The sequence below is a fragment of the Hippocampus bargibanti genome, linkage group LG09 (assembly GCF_051943395.1).
Source record: "Hippocampus bargibanti isolate YZ-2025 linkage group LG09, ASM5194339v1, whole genome shotgun sequence".
Classification (NCBI taxonomy): Eukaryota; Metazoa; Chordata; class Actinopteri; order Syngnathiformes; family Syngnathidae; genus Hippocampus; species Hippocampus bargibanti.
Genome location: NC_142742.1, coordinates 7,718,325 through 7,739,067, shown reverse-complemented (window position 1 = coordinate 7,739,067; position 20,743 = coordinate 7,718,325). Strand labels below are relative to the sequence as shown.

Sequence of the window (20,743 nt, the reverse complement as noted above, 5' to 3'; positions counted from 1 at the left end):
GACAGAGTGTGTAAGGTGAAAAGTGTTTATCCCAAATTTTGTTTTTCCCATAGGAAACCATTAAAATGAGAATAATCCATGATCTGCATCCACTTCGAGTCCCGTAGGTGCTGGCAGAGATTTTATTACAACAAAAGGCGTGAGTCCGATGATTCCACGGACGCGGAATAAAACGCGACAAAACAAGGCGGGCGGGGCAATCCGTCCAGCACATTCGCGATCCCGTCAAGCACCAAACTTACGCCATCGCTGCTAAAAATCACCTCGGCAAAGCAAACTCTTGAACTTGCCAGCACAAGACACAGCGAAGCGCGAGGTGTCGTAATCATGTCACTAGTGAGGTGACAGCGACTTGTTGAAATGTCCCGGTATCGGTGATGAGGGGATCAAAACGCACACGACGCACATTCGTGATCCCGGAAAACACCAAACTTACGTGATCGCGGCTAACAATCACCTCCAGCAAAGCAAACTGTTGGACTTGCCAGCACAAGACACAGCGAGGGGCGATGCGTCGTAATCATGTCACTGGTGAGGTGACAGACTCGTTGAAATGAAATGAAATTGAAGTGTCTTCTTCGGCTGGCGGAGGTCGCGAGCGGCGGCCCCGCCCCAGCTGTCAACTCGCACGTGACAATTTCGATTTCATTATCACGTGAAAGCATCGACTAAATAACGCCTTTGTCTAAAGCTTTTAGGCGAAGGATGGTAGCAATGGTGAATGGTACCGGGCTCTTTATTTGTAGAATGGTCGTAGAAAGTTACTCTCAGGGAAGTGACACACAGCGTGAGAGATGTGTCAGGCTGAGATTCACATGACAGCCGCGGTGTGCACATGTGATGCCACAAACGCACACCTCGTTCATGTTTCTCAATGATCTTCTTCTCCTCGACTGTGATTATTAGGGGATCATCTTTCATTCATTTCCCAATCGTAAAATTCTATGCAAAAAGCTCCTCGGAGGCGATCGACATGTGAATTCAAAGAGAGGGGGTGTGGAAAGGTGCGCCGGCTGGAGCGCTGTTCGGTGGTGTGCTTCCGCCGAAGATCCGAAGATTACTCCGCCAGATTCGAAGATCACTCTGCCAGCCGTGGTGGGTGTGTATCGCGAAAAGTAGTGCGTATTACAAGGTTTAATTTTCATAAATTTGACGTTCGGGAACCGAAAAGTTCGTAAGGTGTTCGTAAGCCGAGGTCTGACTGTATATCGATGTGTGTGTGCGCGCGCGCGTGTGTATGTATGTGTATATACAGTAAAGTCTCGTTATATCGATATTCAAGGGAGTCCGAAAAAATATCGATATAACCGGGACTATCGATATATCCGTGTTTGCATGTAATTTTCTCCGTGCGTGTGAAATAGTATCGTGTATCGATGTCCGATATCGATATAACGAGACTTTACTGCGTGTGTGTGTATATATATATATATATATATATATATATATATATATATATATATATATATATATATATATATATATATATATATATATATATATATATATATATATATATATATATATATACATATACATATATATATATGTTCCGTTCCGACAAGACGGTCGTAAGTCGAAATCCATTCAAAATGGCCAACGTGACGTTTACACGACAGGATAGTATGCAATGTCAATCTGTTGTTTTTAAGCAACGTTTTCTATTGCATACTATTATATACCAAACTTTTTTACAGTTCATTTATACATTTTATAACTTTTAGTGTCATTTTTATCATTTTATATTTTGTATTATCGATTTTTATTACTGTATAACTGTACCTGTAATGAATATAAAACTGTTTACTTTACAGTTCATTTATGGGTCTTATACTTACCTTTTAGTGTGATATTTATTATTTTATATTTCATATTTTCGATTTTTATTACTGTATAACTCTACCTGTAATGTCTACAGAACTGTTTACTGTTGTTAATGTTATACTTACCCTGCTCTCGCTGCTAATGGCCAGAAGAGGTCGCCCAACACACACGCTCGGACTCAGGCGGACACTGAAGGAAAAAAGCAGTGTACAGTACTACAGGAGCTGTTGCCCGAGATTGCTGTACGAGTGTGTGACATGCTGGCTGGCCAAAATTGTAGTACGCGTTGCCAGCAGGTTGCGCGTTGCAGTGCCAGGCATAGTATAAAAAAATGGGTCTGATGGTCATGGTTGTAAGTATGGGTGGCCATAACTCGCACCGGTCGTAACTCGGATGTTACCTGTACTCTTTTTGTTACCATTTTTATGGATATTCTGCAGTTGACTGGCAACCAGTTGGTGTGCTCTGGATTATTAAGAAGCCTTCAGCCACTCACGTTCCCAGCCACACAAATTCATCCATCTGTTATTGTGCTACTTAGTTCTGCGCTGTTAAGGACCACAGAGACCACAGAAGCTCCCCTCAGCCGTGTCCATTGGAGATGAAGGCTGACACAGTGAATGTGTTTGAATTACATCGTCTTTCCAACAGAGATTCTACATTCAACCTTAATGATAAACATTCATGAAATGTCTCGGTCACGGGTGCCGAAACTTGCCTGTTTTAAATATTTCCTTCTTTAAATACACTTGATTTAAGTCACCGGGACATCTACAAAGCTCAAGCAGATGGGTTAATATGTAAATTGGGTGTGTTGGAGGAAAGAGACTCGAAAAGACGTCTGGATAAGGGTTCTCGAGGACATCCCTGGAGGCACGCCTGCCGTCGTCAAGGAGCACATTGATCATTGATTCCGTCACCCCACAACTTCCGGTTTCTCCCTCTCAGTTTTGCATGATGTCAATCATGACTCAGTCCGTGTCTGCTAAGTCGCCTCAAAAAACAATCGTGGCGTGTGAAATAACCTGCCACGTATATTGGACATTTTAATAAAAAAACGTGATTATTTTTTTGTCTGAGCCTCTTTTTAGAATGTGAAGCAAGTAAGGCAATAGTGCCCTCTTTCGAAATAAAGTGGAAATGTACCCAGTACTGTTACAACTACGGCACAGTATATAAAATATGATTTTAATAAACAAAGACAAATAAAAATCTAAAGGGAGTAGGAAATCAAATGTATTTTTTCTCTAACGTGCAATATTTAGATCTGATTGAAATAAATAGCCAATGTGCAAACAATAAAAAAATGTCAATAAATGACTGAGTGCTTTGATTAGTGGGACATCAACGTCGATATTATAATAGAGTAAATTTTCGACTTTTCTTTCCCTTTAAATTCAATATCGTCAAGTTTATTGAAAAGTGACGTCATTGAATGCAGAAAGTAACAGAGAGAATTATTTGTAACACAGGTTACAGTGTTCAAGCAACGGAAACAGTGGTGGTTTTTTATAGAACGCCAGTTCTCAACTATGAGGAAATGGCTTTGTACATCATGCTGAATGGTAATGGTAACAAATTTCGTACTTTTTGTCCTACACACACACACACACACACACACACACACAGTTTTGAAACAAAATAGATATTAAATCGGGTGAAAAAATACACCTGTGTTTACAGTAGGTATTACACAACAATGTGTAAAAGTTCTCCAAAGCCCAAACATCTCAAGTTAATTAAATAAAAAATACATATAAATCACTAATTTTATTACCACTACAGTTACACTTAGACAACAAAAATTTAGAAGTGCACCCTGGTTTCAGTATTTTAATTATGGTTTTGTTGTTGCTGGGGACAGAGAGAGAGGGTGAGGGGGGGAAAGAGACAGAGTGTGTGAGGGAGGGAGAGAGAGAGAGAGGTGGAGAGAAGGAAAGATATAAGGGGGAGAGAGAGAAAGGGAGAGCGGGCAGAGAGAGAGGGAGAACAAGTGAGCGAGAGAGAGGGAGAACAAGTGAGCGAGAGAGAGAGAGATGGAGAGCGGGGGAGAAAGAGAGAGAGAGAGAGAAAAAGTGAGAGAGAGAGAGAGAGAGAGAGAGAGAGAGAGAGAGAGAGAGAGAGAGAGAGAGAGAGAGAGAGAGAGAGAGAGAGAGAGAGAGAGAGAGAGAGAGAGAGAGAGAGAGAGAGAGAGAGAGAGAGAGAGAGAGAGGCACTGAAGGGCGTGGTATGTTCACGAGTGGAATTTCACTTCCTGTCTCTCTCAACCAGGTGAGTGCATATTGAGTCACTCGGAGTGTCGTCACACGCCACAATTTTCGTCGTGGATCGATAATTGGAGTCTGCCAGTCCCAAAAGTTCCACCGACGGCGAGAGCCTCGGCACGACTCAACTTTTCGCGGATGTTCTTCTGTTAAGTATTGTTTGTATGTGCGCGTGTGAGAAGGTAACACGAACACGTTTGTGTTCACCCTTCGCGGCCTAAAGTGCCCAGAAAGACATTTGTAGTTAATTATTGGCCTCGGTTTCGTTACAGGTGGCGCTAGGAATCCGAATTTGAATTATAGGACTTTTTTTTTATTGTCGTTGTTGAAATAATTATGGGGGGTCGGTGGCCGCTGTTGTTGCTACTGGTATTTTTACCGTGCGCCTTCAATCAGGAGACAGGTGAGGAATGTTTGGCTAAATTTAAGAAAGGCCGTGAAGATTTTGTGCTGGACGTCGACGAGTCCGTGAAGGACGGGGCCATATTCATCTCGTCCCCTAAACTGGACCACTCCAGAGACTGTGTGGCGGCCTGTTGCAAAGAGGAAAAATGCAATGTGGCTTTCATGCAAGGAGGTGCTGAGGAGAATTCCATCAAATCCTGCTTCCTCTTTAACTGCCTCTACAAGAAGAAATATGCCTGTCGCTTTGTCCGGAAGAAAGGTTACTACAACTACATCTTGGACTCTGTCTATGAGAGCTACCTCGAGGTGGATGTCCCACCAAGTAAGACCATCAACACACACACTGGTCATCAATAGGATTTTGAATCTGATGATTCCCCTTCAACACAATTTTAATATATTTAATGCTCTAAATCAGTGATTCTCAACAGCACTTTGCACATGTAAGCTTGACAGGATATGTATTTTTCCCCCCTGTTTTCAGAAGGTATGCTGTTGAACAGAGCATGTTCCTTATTATTATTCTTATTAAAAAAACTCAATTCCCAGGGTGACGACAGTTGAGAACCAACATTTTAAACATCTAATTTTAAGCAGATTCTTTACTTACAGACAGTGTAGGTGTTCAAATACCTGACATGTAAATTGAAAATTAAACACCCTGTTCTGCATGCATGTGACCATTTAAACAGCCTTGTAGCTGCTATTAAAGCAAGGTGACATTAAGCTTTTCTCGTGAACCACTGAGTGGTGAGTACAACGATTTTAAACATCTACTGCCTATACAGTTTTGCAATAAAGGTATCAGAAACAAAGTCAAGGGAAGTTGCGGATAATGTAGCTTCAAAATGCTTTAGGACACTGATTTCGGGTTTATTATGCTTGTTCAAATAAAGTGCAGTGCAGTAAATGTGTGAGATTCATCCTAATCAAGCATTTATTTATATAACATTTTCATCAAAACATAGGCTTATTAAACAACTGTATTTTCATTTTGGAGGTACCAGCAGGGCTCCAGACTGCCCCTAAATGCTGATACACCACCGTGATAGTTTGGGACAATACAAGAACATTTTTCATACGCTCACACATTCGTGAGCATTGAATTTTAAGTTATTTTTTTTTTTAACCTTTTTTTTAAAATTATCATTATGATTGAATATTATTGATACTGGCAAACCTCTGGTCCACACTGGACCATATTTGTTAGCAGCATCATGAAAATGAGTGAAAATATGATTTATTTCACAAGTCGATTACAGTGTGTCCCTGAATTTTCTACTTGGATTCCTAAAATCACTGTAAAAAAATAAATAAAATAATAATCATAATAATAGTTTGAGATATTCGATGCTGTTAAATATCATGGGATAAAAATGATGGCCTGAAAATGTAAAATGGACTACTTTGAATCCATTTGATTACTAGGTGAGATATAATGAAGTCGCGAGTGTTATTTTTCAAGATACAGTCAAAGCTCGGCTTTTGACCATAATCCGTTCCAGAAACCTGTTCGTTTTTGGTCGAAAACTGAAACACTTCCCATTATAATCAATATAACCAATGTCTGCTTTTATTTTATCATAATTGAACAATACAAACACGCCTGCTCACAATAGAACGCTACACGTGCGTAATCCGTTTGTCACAATGAGATGCGACACAAGGAAGTGATGTATAAGGAAGCGGACGGGAGTCGAGCGGTGCGTTCAGGTGCGCTCAGTTTGATCGAGAACCAATTTTCGGTTGTAATCAGAGGCATAAAAAAAACAAAACATTTTTGGTCGAGAACTGAGACGTTCGATACGGCAGAGGATTGTGGCCACTTAAAAAAAGAAAAATAAGGCTGTCAAGATTGTCACTTTAAAGTCAGAATTCTGACTTTATTCTCAGAATTCTGATTTTAAAATTCTGAGATTAAAGTCAGAATTCTGAGAATAAAGTCAGAATTCTGAGAATAAAGCTAGAATTCTGAGATTCAAGTGAGAATCTTGCCAACTATTTTCTTTTCTCGTTGGCCCTAATCCTTTTCCGTCTACTGTCTACTTTTCCGCCTACTTTAATCTCAGAATTCTGACTTTAAAATGATAATTCTGACTTTATTCTCAGAATTTTGATTTTAATCAAAGAATTCTAACTTTAAAATTAGAATTCTCAATTTATTTTAATAATTCTCACTTTAAAGTGGGAATTCTGACTTTATTCTCAGAATTCTGACTTTAATCTCAGAATTCTGCTTTATTATTAAAATTCTCACATTAGTTAGAATTCTCAATTTGTTTTTAGAATTCTCAGTTTAACGCAAGAATTCTGATTTATTCTCAGAATGTCGACTTTAATCTCAGAATTCTCACTTTAAAAAGTGTGAATTCTGAGATTAAAGTGAGAATCTTGCTAACCTCTTTTTTTTCATCAGTTGCCCTTATCCTCTTCCGTAGTTCGAAAAACGAGGTTTAACTGTATATAAATAAAAATCGAGATACACGCCTTACCTGTAAATGACTTGAAATGACATCTGTTTTCAAGTGTTTCTCATCTTTTGGCAAAAGAAAAAAATGGGCAATTCATTTGAACGTCGTTAAATATACACCTCCCTTTCCCAACATTATGTTGCGCATATTTTTTTCCCTTGTCCCAGAGTTTATTTCCGTCCCAGTCTGTTGACACTCACGACACATAAAGCCAGATAACTTGGTTGGAAACCTCAGTTTCAGCATGTTGACACACGCCAAGCCCTTACGTCCGCCGACATACTTTTTGTTTCTCATCTACCACAGATTGATTTCCCATGTGAATGTGTTGCCGTATGATCTTGAAAAGGGGTCTTATTACAATCCGTGAACGTTTATTGATTGTGGAATAAAACTGGTACCATGGTGTCTCGCTCCAGAGGAAACCGACCGTCCACCGGTGGCCAATGGAGGCCAAGACCGCGTGGTCCAACCTCAAGACAGCGTGACGCTGAACGGCTTGGAGAGCAAAGACGACGAAGGGATCGTGTCTTATTTGTGGCAAATGCTTACCGAGTATCCTTATGCCGTGATCGAGGTGAGTCTGTGTAAACAGGCTGTTCCGTTCTCAAAAAGTGATTCAGACAAATGGTAACCCAAGTTTTTCTTTTCACGTAGAAAACCAGTTTTGATGACCAAATTATTGTGTCCAATCTGACGTCAGGAATGTACAAATTCCAATTGACGGTCACGGACACTATTGGTCAGTCGGACTCGACCAAAGTCACCGTTCTGGTTCTTACACCTGAACAGTCGGAACGTAAGTCGCTCAGCTTTATTCACAATGTATTTTTCATACAAGTCAATGTCGCCTTTGGGACTTCACCTTTTCATACTAAACATTTCTGAGCTGTTTCAAGTCGATGTTACACTCTAATAATAATAATAATAATGCATTTAATTTCTAAGCGCCAACACTCACAAGTACACTTTACATTCAAATGATTTTTTTTGTGCGGGTGAGCAGCGGCAGCCATTCGCGCCAGCGTTCACTCAACCCCGAAGTAACACAGCAGCAAAGTTATGAAAGGAAGAGGAAAGGAAACAAAAAAAAACAATTTGACAACACAGCTTTTTGCAGATGATCTAATGGCAGTTAAAAAAAGGGTCCTTTTCGATTTAGATCAGGGGTGTCAAAGTCATTTTTTGCCCCGGACCACATTGTAGTTCCAGTTTCCACTCTGGGGCCATTATGAATTTGTAGAAGCCATTAGAAGGTTTCATCCACTCCTCATATTACATATAGAGCTCACAACAAATTGATAAATGACTAGTCTTAGAAATGCATGTTTGTCAAGATCTCACATTTTAAAAATTAACTCATTCACTGCCATACGTGTGCAAAAATATGTCCCTGCCGGTGCCAGGGTTTTTGTCATTTTCACTCAAATTGCAGGACCCACAGAGTTTTGAGTTTTAGGACTGCATTCAATGCAGAATAAGAAATATTAGATTCTCTTCTTTCATCAGAAAAAAAAGAGTTAATTCCTAAGTTATATGCTTGAAATGAGGGCGGAGGGAGGGTGTACAAAATCCAATACATATTGATTTGTATAGCGCTTTACCAAGAGCTAAAGCTAATTTACAACAGATTCTTTTCTTACAGACAGTGGCTTTTTTAGGTGTTCAATTACCTTACATGTTTCGGTGTGTGCTTGCAGAGTCCCCAGGTAAAGCTAAAGCTATAACAAAGTGCTAACATGGAAAAAAAGGCAAATGCTGCCCCCTCGTGGAAGGGAAGAACATTGCCAGAGTTCTGACCAGCGCACCCCCCCCCCCCCCCCAAGAGAAGCCAAAACAAATTCGGGAATGTCCCTCCACGTCATATGTTCAATTCCCGAATAAAATCCCGAATAAAATCCCGAATAAAATCCCGAACTACAGTTAACTACAAGCAGACAATATAAGCAAGCAGTAAAATATTTGAGCTTGTCATCGTGGTGGCCAATGACAGAGTGATTTCCCCAAAAAAATCTCCACATACAGTAAAGTCTCGTTATATCGATATTCAAGGGAGTCCGAAAAAATATCGATATAACCGGGACTATCGATATATCCGACCCTGTTTGCATGTAATTTTCTCCGTGCGTGCATCGAAATAGTATCGATATAACCGGGACTATCGATATATCCGATATCGATATAACGAGACTTTACTGTATTAGCATTTCTGTTAGGCTTCAAATACTGTTTTTTATCTTTTCACCCACCTACGCCTTTCAATTTTGTTGCTGTAGATTGCAAATTTCCCCATTTGGGCACTGTTAAAGGCTTTCTGATTCTCATGACCTGCTGTTAGCAACATGATTTAGTGAGCAAGCTGACTCTGTGCTGTTTAGCGAATGTACTATGTACTATATTTTGGAGTCATCTCCACATGATATGACGACAATTGTGAAATATACCCGTCAGTGCAGATATTGACTCACCAACTAGCCCGCCTTAGAAAGACAAAATGCTAATCGTGAACATCGCCAGGGAGTGCCATAGGGGGTCTTACCCCATTCTGACAGGGTGGATAGCCATTTAAAGGACAACCGACGTCTCTGGACAAGTTGTGTCCATAATTTGTAAAATGGCTTCAAATGACTTCTAATGAGCGTATTTTAATAAGATTCCACCGCATATAGCTGTATTTTACGTTTTAAGACTCGCGCTGAATATTCAGGAAGTCTTGTTTTTGAGTTGGTGACGAGTCCGTACGTGACGTCACGAAAGGAACGCCCCTGACCGAAAAAAGACGCATTGTAGCGGTCCTTCCATCACGTCAATGTATTTTGCTGTACATGTTTGGTCTGAGAACCGTGTTGCACCCAAAAGCCACCAGAAGAGGGCATCCAAGCGGCATATAAGGAATTTATCAGCCTGTGGGAACGGAGGTGGCCACAGGAGGTCACAATTTTGTGCCTCTTTTTTTGGTGAGAGATTTCCCCCCAATGTTGCCTTAAAATGGCACAAATAAATTCTTTTATCGATTGCAAACATGTATACTTTCCTCTTAAGAACTATTTGAATCATATTCATAACTGGATGTGTAACAAGAAAGCATATTCTCCGAATCTGAAGCCATTGTTTTGATTCTCCAGCAATGCAAGGCGTCTTGGCGTGACGTCACGAACTGGGGGCGGGACTTTCTGAAAATGCCCAATTCGCAGCTCAATTTTTTGCAGATTTTGGACACTTTAAGTCATTTTTATTGGTGTTTTGCATTTGACTAAAAATATAATACTGCGTGTTTTGGGTATTTTAGATGCTATAAAACGTTTTTCTGGTTTCAGTTAAAAAACAAAAAAGTGACGTCGGTTGTCCTTTAAATGTTCAATATGATTAGGAAAATATGTGATCAAAATGATTTATTCATCAAATAACTTGTGGACAATATAAAGTAATAATAAAAACAGTAGCAGTATTACGGAATTTAGTGTTCGCAGAGCAGCGCGTGAAGAGATTTGCCATTGCACTGGTGTGGGTTCAAATGTTCAGACCTCAGGGTTTAATTATTATGCAACGTTTTCAAGAGGACTGAGTGACTGCATTTCGTAGGGTAGAGTGCAAAAATTGGAGAAATTCTTTTACAACCATTCAGTAGTGTTAAAATTGTTCGACTATGGTGACAAAATTGCTATTTTGAGAAAAAGAAAGCAAGTAAGGTGACGTGGTGGAGTCGCCTGTTTGTTTCATGTTGAGACAATGCCCTCATGCTCACGTAGTTTCCTCGGGGCTTTTCACATACCTTTATTTTTTTACTTCCCCACATTCATTTTCACATTTGTTTGCTTTACTCAGCGTGACCCATTTTACAAGACAACCCCAATTCTTCTTTCTGAAGGACTGACGTCCTCGTTGTTCGACTATTGTGGACGCTTTGTCGTTTAATGGGATGAATCCTGTCAAGACTTGTTAACTTCATTCCTGTAGGATGAACGATAGAATGGCGCAAAGATAAGAGATTTTCCGGTGAACATGCGATCTGAGCCCTTTAATCTCCTCTTCATATTGAATCCACGATCAGGATGATTTCCTCAGAATTCACCATGTGACCGCGTTGACGTGAATCTTCATGCTTATGTTCTGAGATTGCCGCAAAACGGAAGCGAGGAGCTTATTTGGTGTACTCCCACTCCCTCCACCCCCGACTCAACAAAAACCTGTCGGTCTGGTTTCGGCTTGGGTTTCGTAAACAGGAACACTCTTATCGCCCTCTAAACATTTGAAATTCATGAAAGGGCTTTAACGTCGGTTTGTTTATTAGTGATGAATTTATGTATTTCATCCAAGTGGTTTACAATAAGCGCACATTGTAGAGTCATGTAAAGTCAGTTAAATTATCCAGCTTGTTTAAAATGTGTTTTTATTAAAGTGAAAATGTATTAAGAAGGAAGATATCCATGTAAATTCGGAATAAACATATTCAAATACTACTGTATTTTCCAGTGTATAAGGCGCACTCCCAATTAATGGTGTATTTTCAAACTTTATTCCATATGTATAAGGCGCACCGGACCATATGGCGCACCTTCAATGAATGAAAAACATTTTCCAAATACAATTATACATTTAAAAAAGGCTTCCAAATATAAGGCACACCATATTATAAGGCGCTACAGTAGAGACTTTATATATCCCAGCATGCTCTGCGCACTACTTCTTCTACGGTGGGAAATGGAGTCGTGGCTGCCGACAGTAGTTGCGACACCTGTTGTGGCTCAATATTACTTCACATATAAGGCGCACCTGCGTATAAGGCGCAGTGTCATCTTTTGAAGAAAATTAAGGCTTTTGGGTGCGCCTTATACACCGAAGAATATGATAATTTGCTGTGTGTTACTTCATATTTGTATTCTGGCCTGTGATGCAACAAAAGGTAGAACTAAGGTTGCCATTTTTGGGTAATTTTAAGTAATATTTGTTTACTCACACATAACAATAACAATACTGTATTTTCCGGTGTATAAGGTGCCCAAAAGCCTTGATTTTCTTCAAAAGATGACCATGCGCCTTATATGCAGGTGCGCCTTATATGTGAAGTAATATTGAGCCACAACAGGCCTCACAACTACTGTCAGCAGATACCAACTCCATATCCCCCTGTAGAAGTCTTGCGTGACAACAGTCTCTACTGTAGCCCTTTATAATGTGGTGTTCCTTATATTTGGATATATTTTATATATTTGTCTATTATATTTGGAAAACTGTTGTCATTCATTGAAGGTGCACCTCATGTGTAGAAAATCTTTGAAAATACACAATTCATTGGTGTTGCACCGGAAAATAGGGTAATTGTCCTTTACTGTAACTACGATTTTTACATCGGTAGTCATAGAAAAAAATGTTTGTTGCCCGGTATCTAATTATGAATGTGAAGACACCGTCCGTTTCCTCATTATAAATATGTTAATAGTCAACCGTCCACACTCCATCAAAACCGGGGATGTCAAACTAATTATGTATCACGGGCTGCTTCGGATTTACGGCTTCTCTCGGAGGGTGTGTGCAAAATCTCACCATTATTTATTACCCATTGACAATTTGACAGTACAATACAGATTTCAACAAGAGTCAGGATAGTTTGGCGCACATGATTTGCTCCCATGGGCCATATAAAATGACACGGGGGACCAGATCTGCCCCCCAGGCCATGAACTGGACACCCATAGCCTAAATTTTGATTGTGGTGTACATAGGGAAATTTACTGTTTGAGCGCCAAGTCTGAAGCAACGCAGAAGATTTTTTATAACATTGCTTACCTTTATTCTGAAATAATGGGGGCACGTGTTTTGATAAGGTTGTTATGGGATTTCGAAGTTCTTCGAGAGTACGAGATGGTTAAAACAAAAGAAAATGGGTGCTATAGTTTACAGTTCACACCTGGCGTCTCGCCAAAGCAGCTCTTTGTAAGGTCATGTAAAATGAGCCCAGTGTGTTTCTCATCAGCCACCCACAGACTGACAATCTACATCTCCTTATGTGTCCCACGCGTTTTAAACAAGCATCCTCTTTTCACATGTCTCGATACACAATGCTGTCTTGTGTCGTCTGTATTTCTAAAAGCAGACAAATTGTTGAACACAAGATCAGTTTATGGAGACAGTAACTATGTGAGAGGTGTCTGGTCCACATTACAATACAATACATTCTAATTAAATAGCGCTTTGACGACAGCTGCAGCTGTGATAAAGCTCTTCACATGATAGTCAACATAAAGCAAAATAATAAACACAACAGGAACATAAAAACATGGATAGTTTTTTTTTTTCCCCCAGGTACTCTATGATGTGTTTGAGTAGAACTATTACATGACAGAATGGGACATGAGTAAGTTAGAGTAAGCGTACTGGTTGTTGCAGTAGAACAGGGAAATATATTTTCATGCAGTTTCGTTTGGATTGGATTGAATTAGTCTTCATTCGTCTCACAGTGGAGAAATATACATTTCACAGCAGCAAACTGATGAAAGTAAGAGCAAAGGAAAGGAATAATGAGAAAAACAACATACTGCTGTAAAGGCACCCACTCTCACGGCACCATCTTGAAGTCAAAAAAACAAAATAACAAAATAATATGACACAAAGACACAGTCCTTCAGTTGTACGCACTTTCTGCACCATCTCTGTTGTATGAAGCAGTTCTAGATGAAAGAGGAGAAGATCAAAGCATCCTTTCCACCAGTGGATCAGGGACATTATGGTGAAATGTGCAGGTCTGCTACAAGCTAAATGTTGAAAGCCAAGTGACAAAAGAAAACACAAAAACAACAACAAAAAAATCAAAGCTCCTGAGAGCACTTGCTGACAGCTGCCTCCTCAGGCGCCATCTTGGACTTCTTACGTGAAGATATGAATAATTGTAAACAGTTGAATATTGAAAATAGTCCCCCCCACCCCACTAATGTGAAAAGTTCGTCTGTCAAACATTTATTTCCCATAAGTAACCATTAAAAATGAGAATAATCCGTTCCCAGGTCACCATAAAACGTAATTTTTCACTAATAAGCCTTAAAACTACACAAAATATTTATTATTTTATTGTTTATATTTATTACTTATTTTATATATAATAAATGTGCTATTGTATTGTAATTAAAGAAACAAACTGTACTTAATATATTATTTTATTTACCTTTGTGATGGTCGTTGATGTAGTTGCCTCTTGATGATATACGAGAAGTTGCTGTTCTTTCTCGGCGATAATACCCTCACTCACAATGTCCGGTGCTCGCTCATTTTTGTTAATCCAAATCAACATAAAGTTTTCAACCTCTTCTATTGCCTGAGACCATTGCTTAGACAACAGAGAAACACCCATAGCCACACGAAGCAAAGGTCGACTTAGCGTACTGCGACGCTAAGTCTCACAAACGACACCTTGTTTGTGTTTTTTGATGATCTTCTTCTGCTCTACTGTAATTTTCTTTTGTGTCCTCTTTGGCTTAACACTAGGCTGTGGTGGGGTCTTTTTCAGTCCCAAAATAGCAACAATACTCCCCTCGATAACAAACCACATCTGCACTAAAAGAAAGTAGGTGTAGAAAACTAGTCCGCCAGCCAATATGGCGTTGTTCGACCCTGTGGTTTGGTGTTCATCCTCCGAAAACTAGTCCGCCAGCTACCATGGCGCTGTGCGGTTTGGTTCGTCCACCGAAAACTAGCTAGTATGCCAAGATTATATTCTCGCAAATTTAATGTTTGTAAGGCGAAAAGTTCGTGAGCTAAAGCGTTCGTAACCCGGGGTATCACTGTTTCTGTGAAAATAAGAAAAACTAATCACCAAATAATGCCCTTTCACTTCCTGCAGATCACTGTATGGCTCCAAAGAAGATTGGACCATGTCGCGGTGCCTTCCCCCGGTGGCACTACAACGCCGCTTCGCAGAAGTGCGAGGGGTTTGTTTTTGGCGGCTGCAGGGAAAACTTGAATAACTATCTTTCTAAGGACGAGTGCACAAATGCGTGTTATGGCACCGGTATGTTTCACTTCTCTTCCTGCAACATATTGTCACTCTAGCGATTATTTGACATTTCTCAGGGACTTTTTTTGGAGGGTGGAGGAATGATGTCTTGATCTGCATAACAGGCTTGGATGCACGTTGCTTTTTAAATTGCAAATGATGCTCTTTGCATATGTTTGCATGGATTCCAAAAATATACACACATGGCGGAGACGACAATTGTTGGTTCCACCACAATTGCTGCTCATGACGTTTCTACACTCAAAAAGCAGAATTGATGACTTTTACTAATATTTTCGTATCCGCCATTTGAATGCACGTTAACAAGATTGTCCTCTTAAAAAACATGCAAAATGACACTAAGTCATTCACTGCCGGACATGTACAAAAATGTGTCCACTCCAGTGCCAGGGTTTTTGTCACTGTCACTCGAATTCCAGGACCCACAGAATATTGAGTTTTTTTAGATTCGATTAGACGATCCTTTATTCGCCCCACAATGGAGAAAGTTACATTTCACAGCAGCAAAAACAAAATACAGGACCTGCTGTAAAGGCCGCCACTCACGCGGCGCCATCTTGAAGTCAAAAACAGCATTACAAAAAAAAAATAATAATAATGTGACACAACACAATGGACAATGCACTTTCTGCACTCTCTTTGTTACATGAAGCAGTTCTAGATGAAAGAGAAAAGGTTCGAAGCCTCCTTTTCACCAGTGGGTCAGAGACATCATGGTAGAATGTGCACATCTGCTAAAAGCTTAGGACTTTTAGGACTACATAAAAATTCAACGCAGCGCAAGACCCCTTGGACCATGGGTGTCAAAGTCAAGGCCCCGGGGCCAAATCCGGCCAGCCACATCATTTTATTCGGCCAGCGAAAGCAAATCAAACTTGTGAAATTCTATGATGCTTGCTAAAGTCCGAACCAAAATTTCAAATTGTTTTATGTAAACTACAATAACAGTCATTATTCTTTGTGCTAAGTTCATACTGTCTCCTTATTTAATTTACAACAGATTATTTTCTTGCAGACAGTGGTGTTTTAGGTGTTCAATTACCTGACATGTTTCGGCATGTAATTTAGTCATTATTCTTGACTTCAGATTTGAAAACTGGTTATTCATTAATTTGTTGTGCGTTCTGTATGTAATATGTGGAAGGGATGACACACTAATTGTTTCTCCAAATTCATAACGGTCCTCGAGAGGAAACCGTAACTAGTGTGGCCCATGTTGACACCCCTGCCTTATAGACTCTTCTTTCATCAGAAAAAAACAAGTTAATTTCTAAATTATATGGGTCTGGAGCTATATGAGCTCGAAATGAGGGCGGCCCTCCAAAATACAATGCAATACATACATATTGGTGTGTATAGCGCTTTAACAGCTGAAGCTGGAACGAAGTGCTAACAAGGGGAAAAAAAGGGAAATTCTGCCACCTTGTGGAATGGAAAAAACATTGCCAGAGGCCATGGCCAGTGCTTTATCGGCACCCAATCAAGAAAAAAACAAAACTCGAATAAATTCGTAAATGGAAGTTAAAAAGTACAGGAAGTCATTTCGGCCATTGCAGGCTGTAAGATATAAAAACAAAAAACAGCGTGCAGTATTTGTCTTTAAAATAATAATCCATAATTTTGAATGCTATATCATGTTTTGTTTTTTCGATGAAAAGGTGTCTTCAGCCGTCAGCTGTACTTGTCGGACGTTTCGCTTCTTATCCAAGAAGTTTCGTCAGCAAACTAGTCTTACTAGTAGTTTCGCCCCTATATATATCCCTACTGTCCAGACGGCGGTGCCGGACTCTGCTATTATTGGTCCCTGCTCTCAGGTTGGGGGGAGCAGAGGACTATATGTATATATATATAGTAAAGTCTCGTTATATCGATATAACCGGACTATCGATATATCCGATCCTGCGCCATGTAAATTTTCTCCTTGCGTTCATAGAAATGGTATCGTAATAAACAGTACTATCGATATGACCGATATTGATATAACGAGACTTTACTGTGTATATATATATATATATATATATATATATATATATATATATATATATATATATATATATATAGGGCCGAAACTACCAGTAAGACTTTAGTTTGCTGACGAAGCGTCCGACACCTTCAAAGAAGTACAGATGACGGCTGAAGAAACCTTTTCATCAATGGACCACTCCTGTACGACTGAGAGCTTACACAGACGCATGTTTTTTTTTTTTTTTTTTTTTTTTTTTTTTTTTTTTTTTTTTTTCAGAAAAAAGGGGTAGTGGTAGAGGCTTGCCGGTTCCAGATCAACGAGGTATGTCACAATGGTATCCGGCGACAGAGTTGTTTTTTATTCTGCTTCGCATTCAAAATTCCAGACTATAACAGGTCTTATATGTTGACGGTGCCTTTTCTACGTGTTGACTGGCAGAAAAATGTGGCGTGGAATGCACCCCAGAGCAGTTCACTTGTGCAAACGGCTGCTGTTTGGAACCAGGCTTGGAGTGCGACTCAACCGCTCAATGTAGCGACGGCTCGGATGAGCAAAAATGCAAAGACTGTAAGAAGGCGTTGTGGTTTATTTATTATTTTTAATTATTATTTTTTTATAACTTGTTGAGCTCACGTGAAATTTCGACTTACCTGGATTCATTTTTTTGTATTTCAGTGGACAACACGTTTCAGATTTTGCTGAAGATTCCAGTGGATGAGCAAAAAGGTTATTCTTTTATCACAGAGACAAGATTACAGTTGTAGAATCTCAATTTTATTTTATGTCGTCTGTTGTGACACCTGTCTTGAAAACGCGATAACGTATTGAATAATTTGCCATCGTCTCACTGTCATTTCCTGTCATCTTGTCAGTGCGCTGCACCGAGCCTCCACAAACGGGCAGCTGCAGGGACACTCTGAGTAAGTGGTACTACAACCCTCTCCAGCAAGACTGCAAACGCTTTAACTACGGTGGATGCCAGGGAAACGAAAACCGTTTTGACTCCAAGGAAGGCTGCATCAAGGTCTGCCGAGGTGTGACAGGTGGGTGGTGCGCGATCACAAGAAGAAAAAAAAACTGATTTAATCATTTTGTGTTCTGAGGAGCTGGGTTAAGAAAAGCATACAAATGCAATTACAGCAGCGTAACTGCAGCGTTTTAATTGTCCTCGTTGGACAAAATAGACCAGAGCTTTTGAATGTTGACCGACTATTAGCTCCAATTTAAAAATGCAGTTGGTCTGGATTAAAATGTAAAATATGATCCATTATTGTAATTTCATCTCAGTAGATACTCTCCTTAATTACCATATCTACCGGTGTATAAGGCTCTCTATTAGCTATGTAGCTGGCTACCTAGCTAGCTATCTATTTGCTGTCTATTACCTAGCTAGCTGGCTATCTAGCTAGCTAACGAGCTATTAGCTAGCTAGCTTTCTATCTATCTGAGTTATTCCGGGTTGAGTGAACGCTGGGGCGTGTGGCTGCTCACCCACTGAAAAACCTATCCTGTGACTGTAAAGTGACCTTGAGAGTATTGAAAGGCACGTATAAATGAAATGTAATATTATAAGGCGCACTCAAAAGCCTTAATTTTCCTCAAAAGAGGACCCTGCGCCTTCAATGTGAAGTATACTGAGCCACAATAGGTCTCGCAACTACTGTCAGCAGCCACCGAGTCCATTTCCCCCTGTAGAAGTAGTGTGTAACTCAAGCGTCTACTGTAGCGCCTCATAATGTGGTCTGCCTTATATTTAAAAATACATGTATATATTTAGACATATTTGGAAACAAATTTCATTCATTAAAGAGTACTCCAATGCGCCTTACACATGGAAAATGTTTGAAAATACATAAAGCATTGTGGGTGCGCCTTATACACCGGAAAATATGCTAAAATATGATTTATTATTGTAATTTCATCTCAGTAAATCCTCTCCTTTATTACTGTATTTTCCGGTGTATAAGGCGCACCTGCGTACAAGGCGCAGGGTCATCTTTGGAACAAAATGAAGGCTTTTGGGTGCGCCTTATACACAAAAAAAATATGGTAATTTGCCATGTATTATTTTGTGTTTGCAACAAAAAAGTAGAACTCAGGTTGACATTTTTTGGTAATTTCAAGTAATGTTTGTTTACTCACACATAACAATAACAATACCGTATTTTAAGGTGCATTGATTTTCTTCAAAAGATGCCCCTGCGCCTTATACACAGGTGTAACTTTTATATGAAGTAATATTAAGCCACAACAGATCTCGCAGCTACTATCTGCAGCCACTGACTCAGTTTCCCCTTGTAAAAGAAGTAGTGCATAACCCCGGCCTCTACTGTAGCGCCTTACAATGTGGTGTGCCTTATATTTAGGAAAAAATGTATATATTATATTTGGAAACCTTTTTTCATTCATTGAACGGTGTGCCTTATACACCGGTGCGTCTTATATATGGAAAATGTTTGACAATACACCATCCATTGGGGGTGCGCCTTATACTCGGATGCACCTTATACACCTGAAAATATGGTGCTATCTTAATATGAATATGATACTTTCATCAAGCCGATCCTTCATGGTTCAGTCTGTGGGTCAACCTCCATTGCAAAAACAAAAGTATCCATGTTTTTGATGAACCAGTCAGTAATGATTGAACCATCATCCATGCTTGTGCGAAGGAATGATTGAAAATAGGTTCGAGTTAGATGAAATTAATTTGAGCTCAGCATTCCCTCGTATGGAAAGGAAGTGCTTTTGCAAGGGGACATTATTGTCACTTTACTTAACAAATCGGTAACGATAGAAAGGCTGGTATATTTGCATCACGTTGATCTGTTCCCCCTCCCAGAAAAAGATGTGTTTGCAAGGAGAGAGGAGTTTGAGCGGAGAGTGTCTGAAAGTCAGACAGGTATGGAACTATCCTTGTCATCTACAATTCAAATTGAAATGAAACATTAACCAAATTATTACATTTTCATTTTTTTCTCCTCCACCAAATGAACCGCTTGATCGTTCAACAGGTGTTATCGCAATAGCTGCTGTCCTGGCTATCGCCATCGTTATCCTATTGGGCATCCTGTTGTATTGCTTCATGAAAGGAAAGAAGAAATCTCCACAGCACCACCGTGTGCCTGTCAACAACGCTCCACTCACCTCCATAGAAGATCGGGAACATCTGGTCTACAACAGTACCACCAAGCCCATCTGACCCCAGAGCGGACGCCGGAGTCGTGTCATTTTTAGCGAATGAACTCTGATCTGATGAGAGATGACAAGGTCTTGACACTCCATAAGTGCAAACTGTTTTGTGTGTGTAAAGTTTGTCAAGGCAATATTGTACAGGAGAAAGCGTCTGTGAAAATGTTAAGTGTGATGTTTAAATATTAGATTTTCATTCTGTTGTTTTTTTCCCCACACTGTTTTGTTGACTAAACAGGGAAATTGAGTCATTTTATCTGGTAAATGACCTCTACATACTTTATTTAGCCCCGCGTCATCATAGCCTGTTACTTCAAAGTAAATGTTGTCTTTCTTCTAATGCAATACTTGAGCTTTATGTCATGCTCTTTTAACTCACTGATGGATGTGACTCCTGTCTGACTTCTAATGCTGTATCTATGACTTTTTACTCCCTTGGATGATCTGAATAGCATAGGAATAATTCCTAATATTGATTAGAGATTTTAGAAGGAATGTTTTGTTTTCATAACAAGCTTAATGCATGCTAATACATGTCGATATAAAGTAGCCTCGATCACTTGATCCAAGTTGTTATCCTGGTGGTTAACCCAAATAAAAAGAATTACCTCCA

General features: G+C 39.7%; 2 protein-coding genes across 2 annotated transcripts in view; one reads left to right on the top strand and one right to left on the bottom strand.

Moving 5' to 3' along the window:
- Positions 1-7,340, bottom strand: part of ppp1r14d (protein phosphatase 1 regulatory inhibitor subunit 14D) — a 15,780-nt gene extending 8,440 nt beyond the window's left edge. The window contains exons 1-2 of the mRNA XM_089003826.1: positions 6,986-7,340; positions 1,950-2,013 (exon numbers count right to left, since the gene is read on the bottom strand). The gene's annotated coding sequence lies outside the window, so the exon portion shown is untranslated. The remainder of the gene's footprint in view (positions 1-1,949; positions 2,014-6,985) is intronic.
- Positions 4,082-20,743, top strand: spint1a (serine peptidase inhibitor, Kunitz type 1 a). Its single transcript, XM_089003822.1, has 10 exons — positions 4,082-4,815; positions 7,384-7,541; positions 7,622-7,763; positions 14,799-14,966; positions 17,215-17,259; positions 17,377-17,505; positions 17,614-17,664; positions 17,811-17,981; positions 19,781-19,840; positions 19,953-20,743. The coding sequence occupies exons 1-10, from the start codon at positions 4,425-4,427 to the stop codon at positions 20,138-20,140; spliced, it is 1,503 nt and encodes a 500-aa protein (XP_088859948.1). The 5' UTR covers positions 4,082-4,424; the 3' UTR covers positions 20,141-20,743.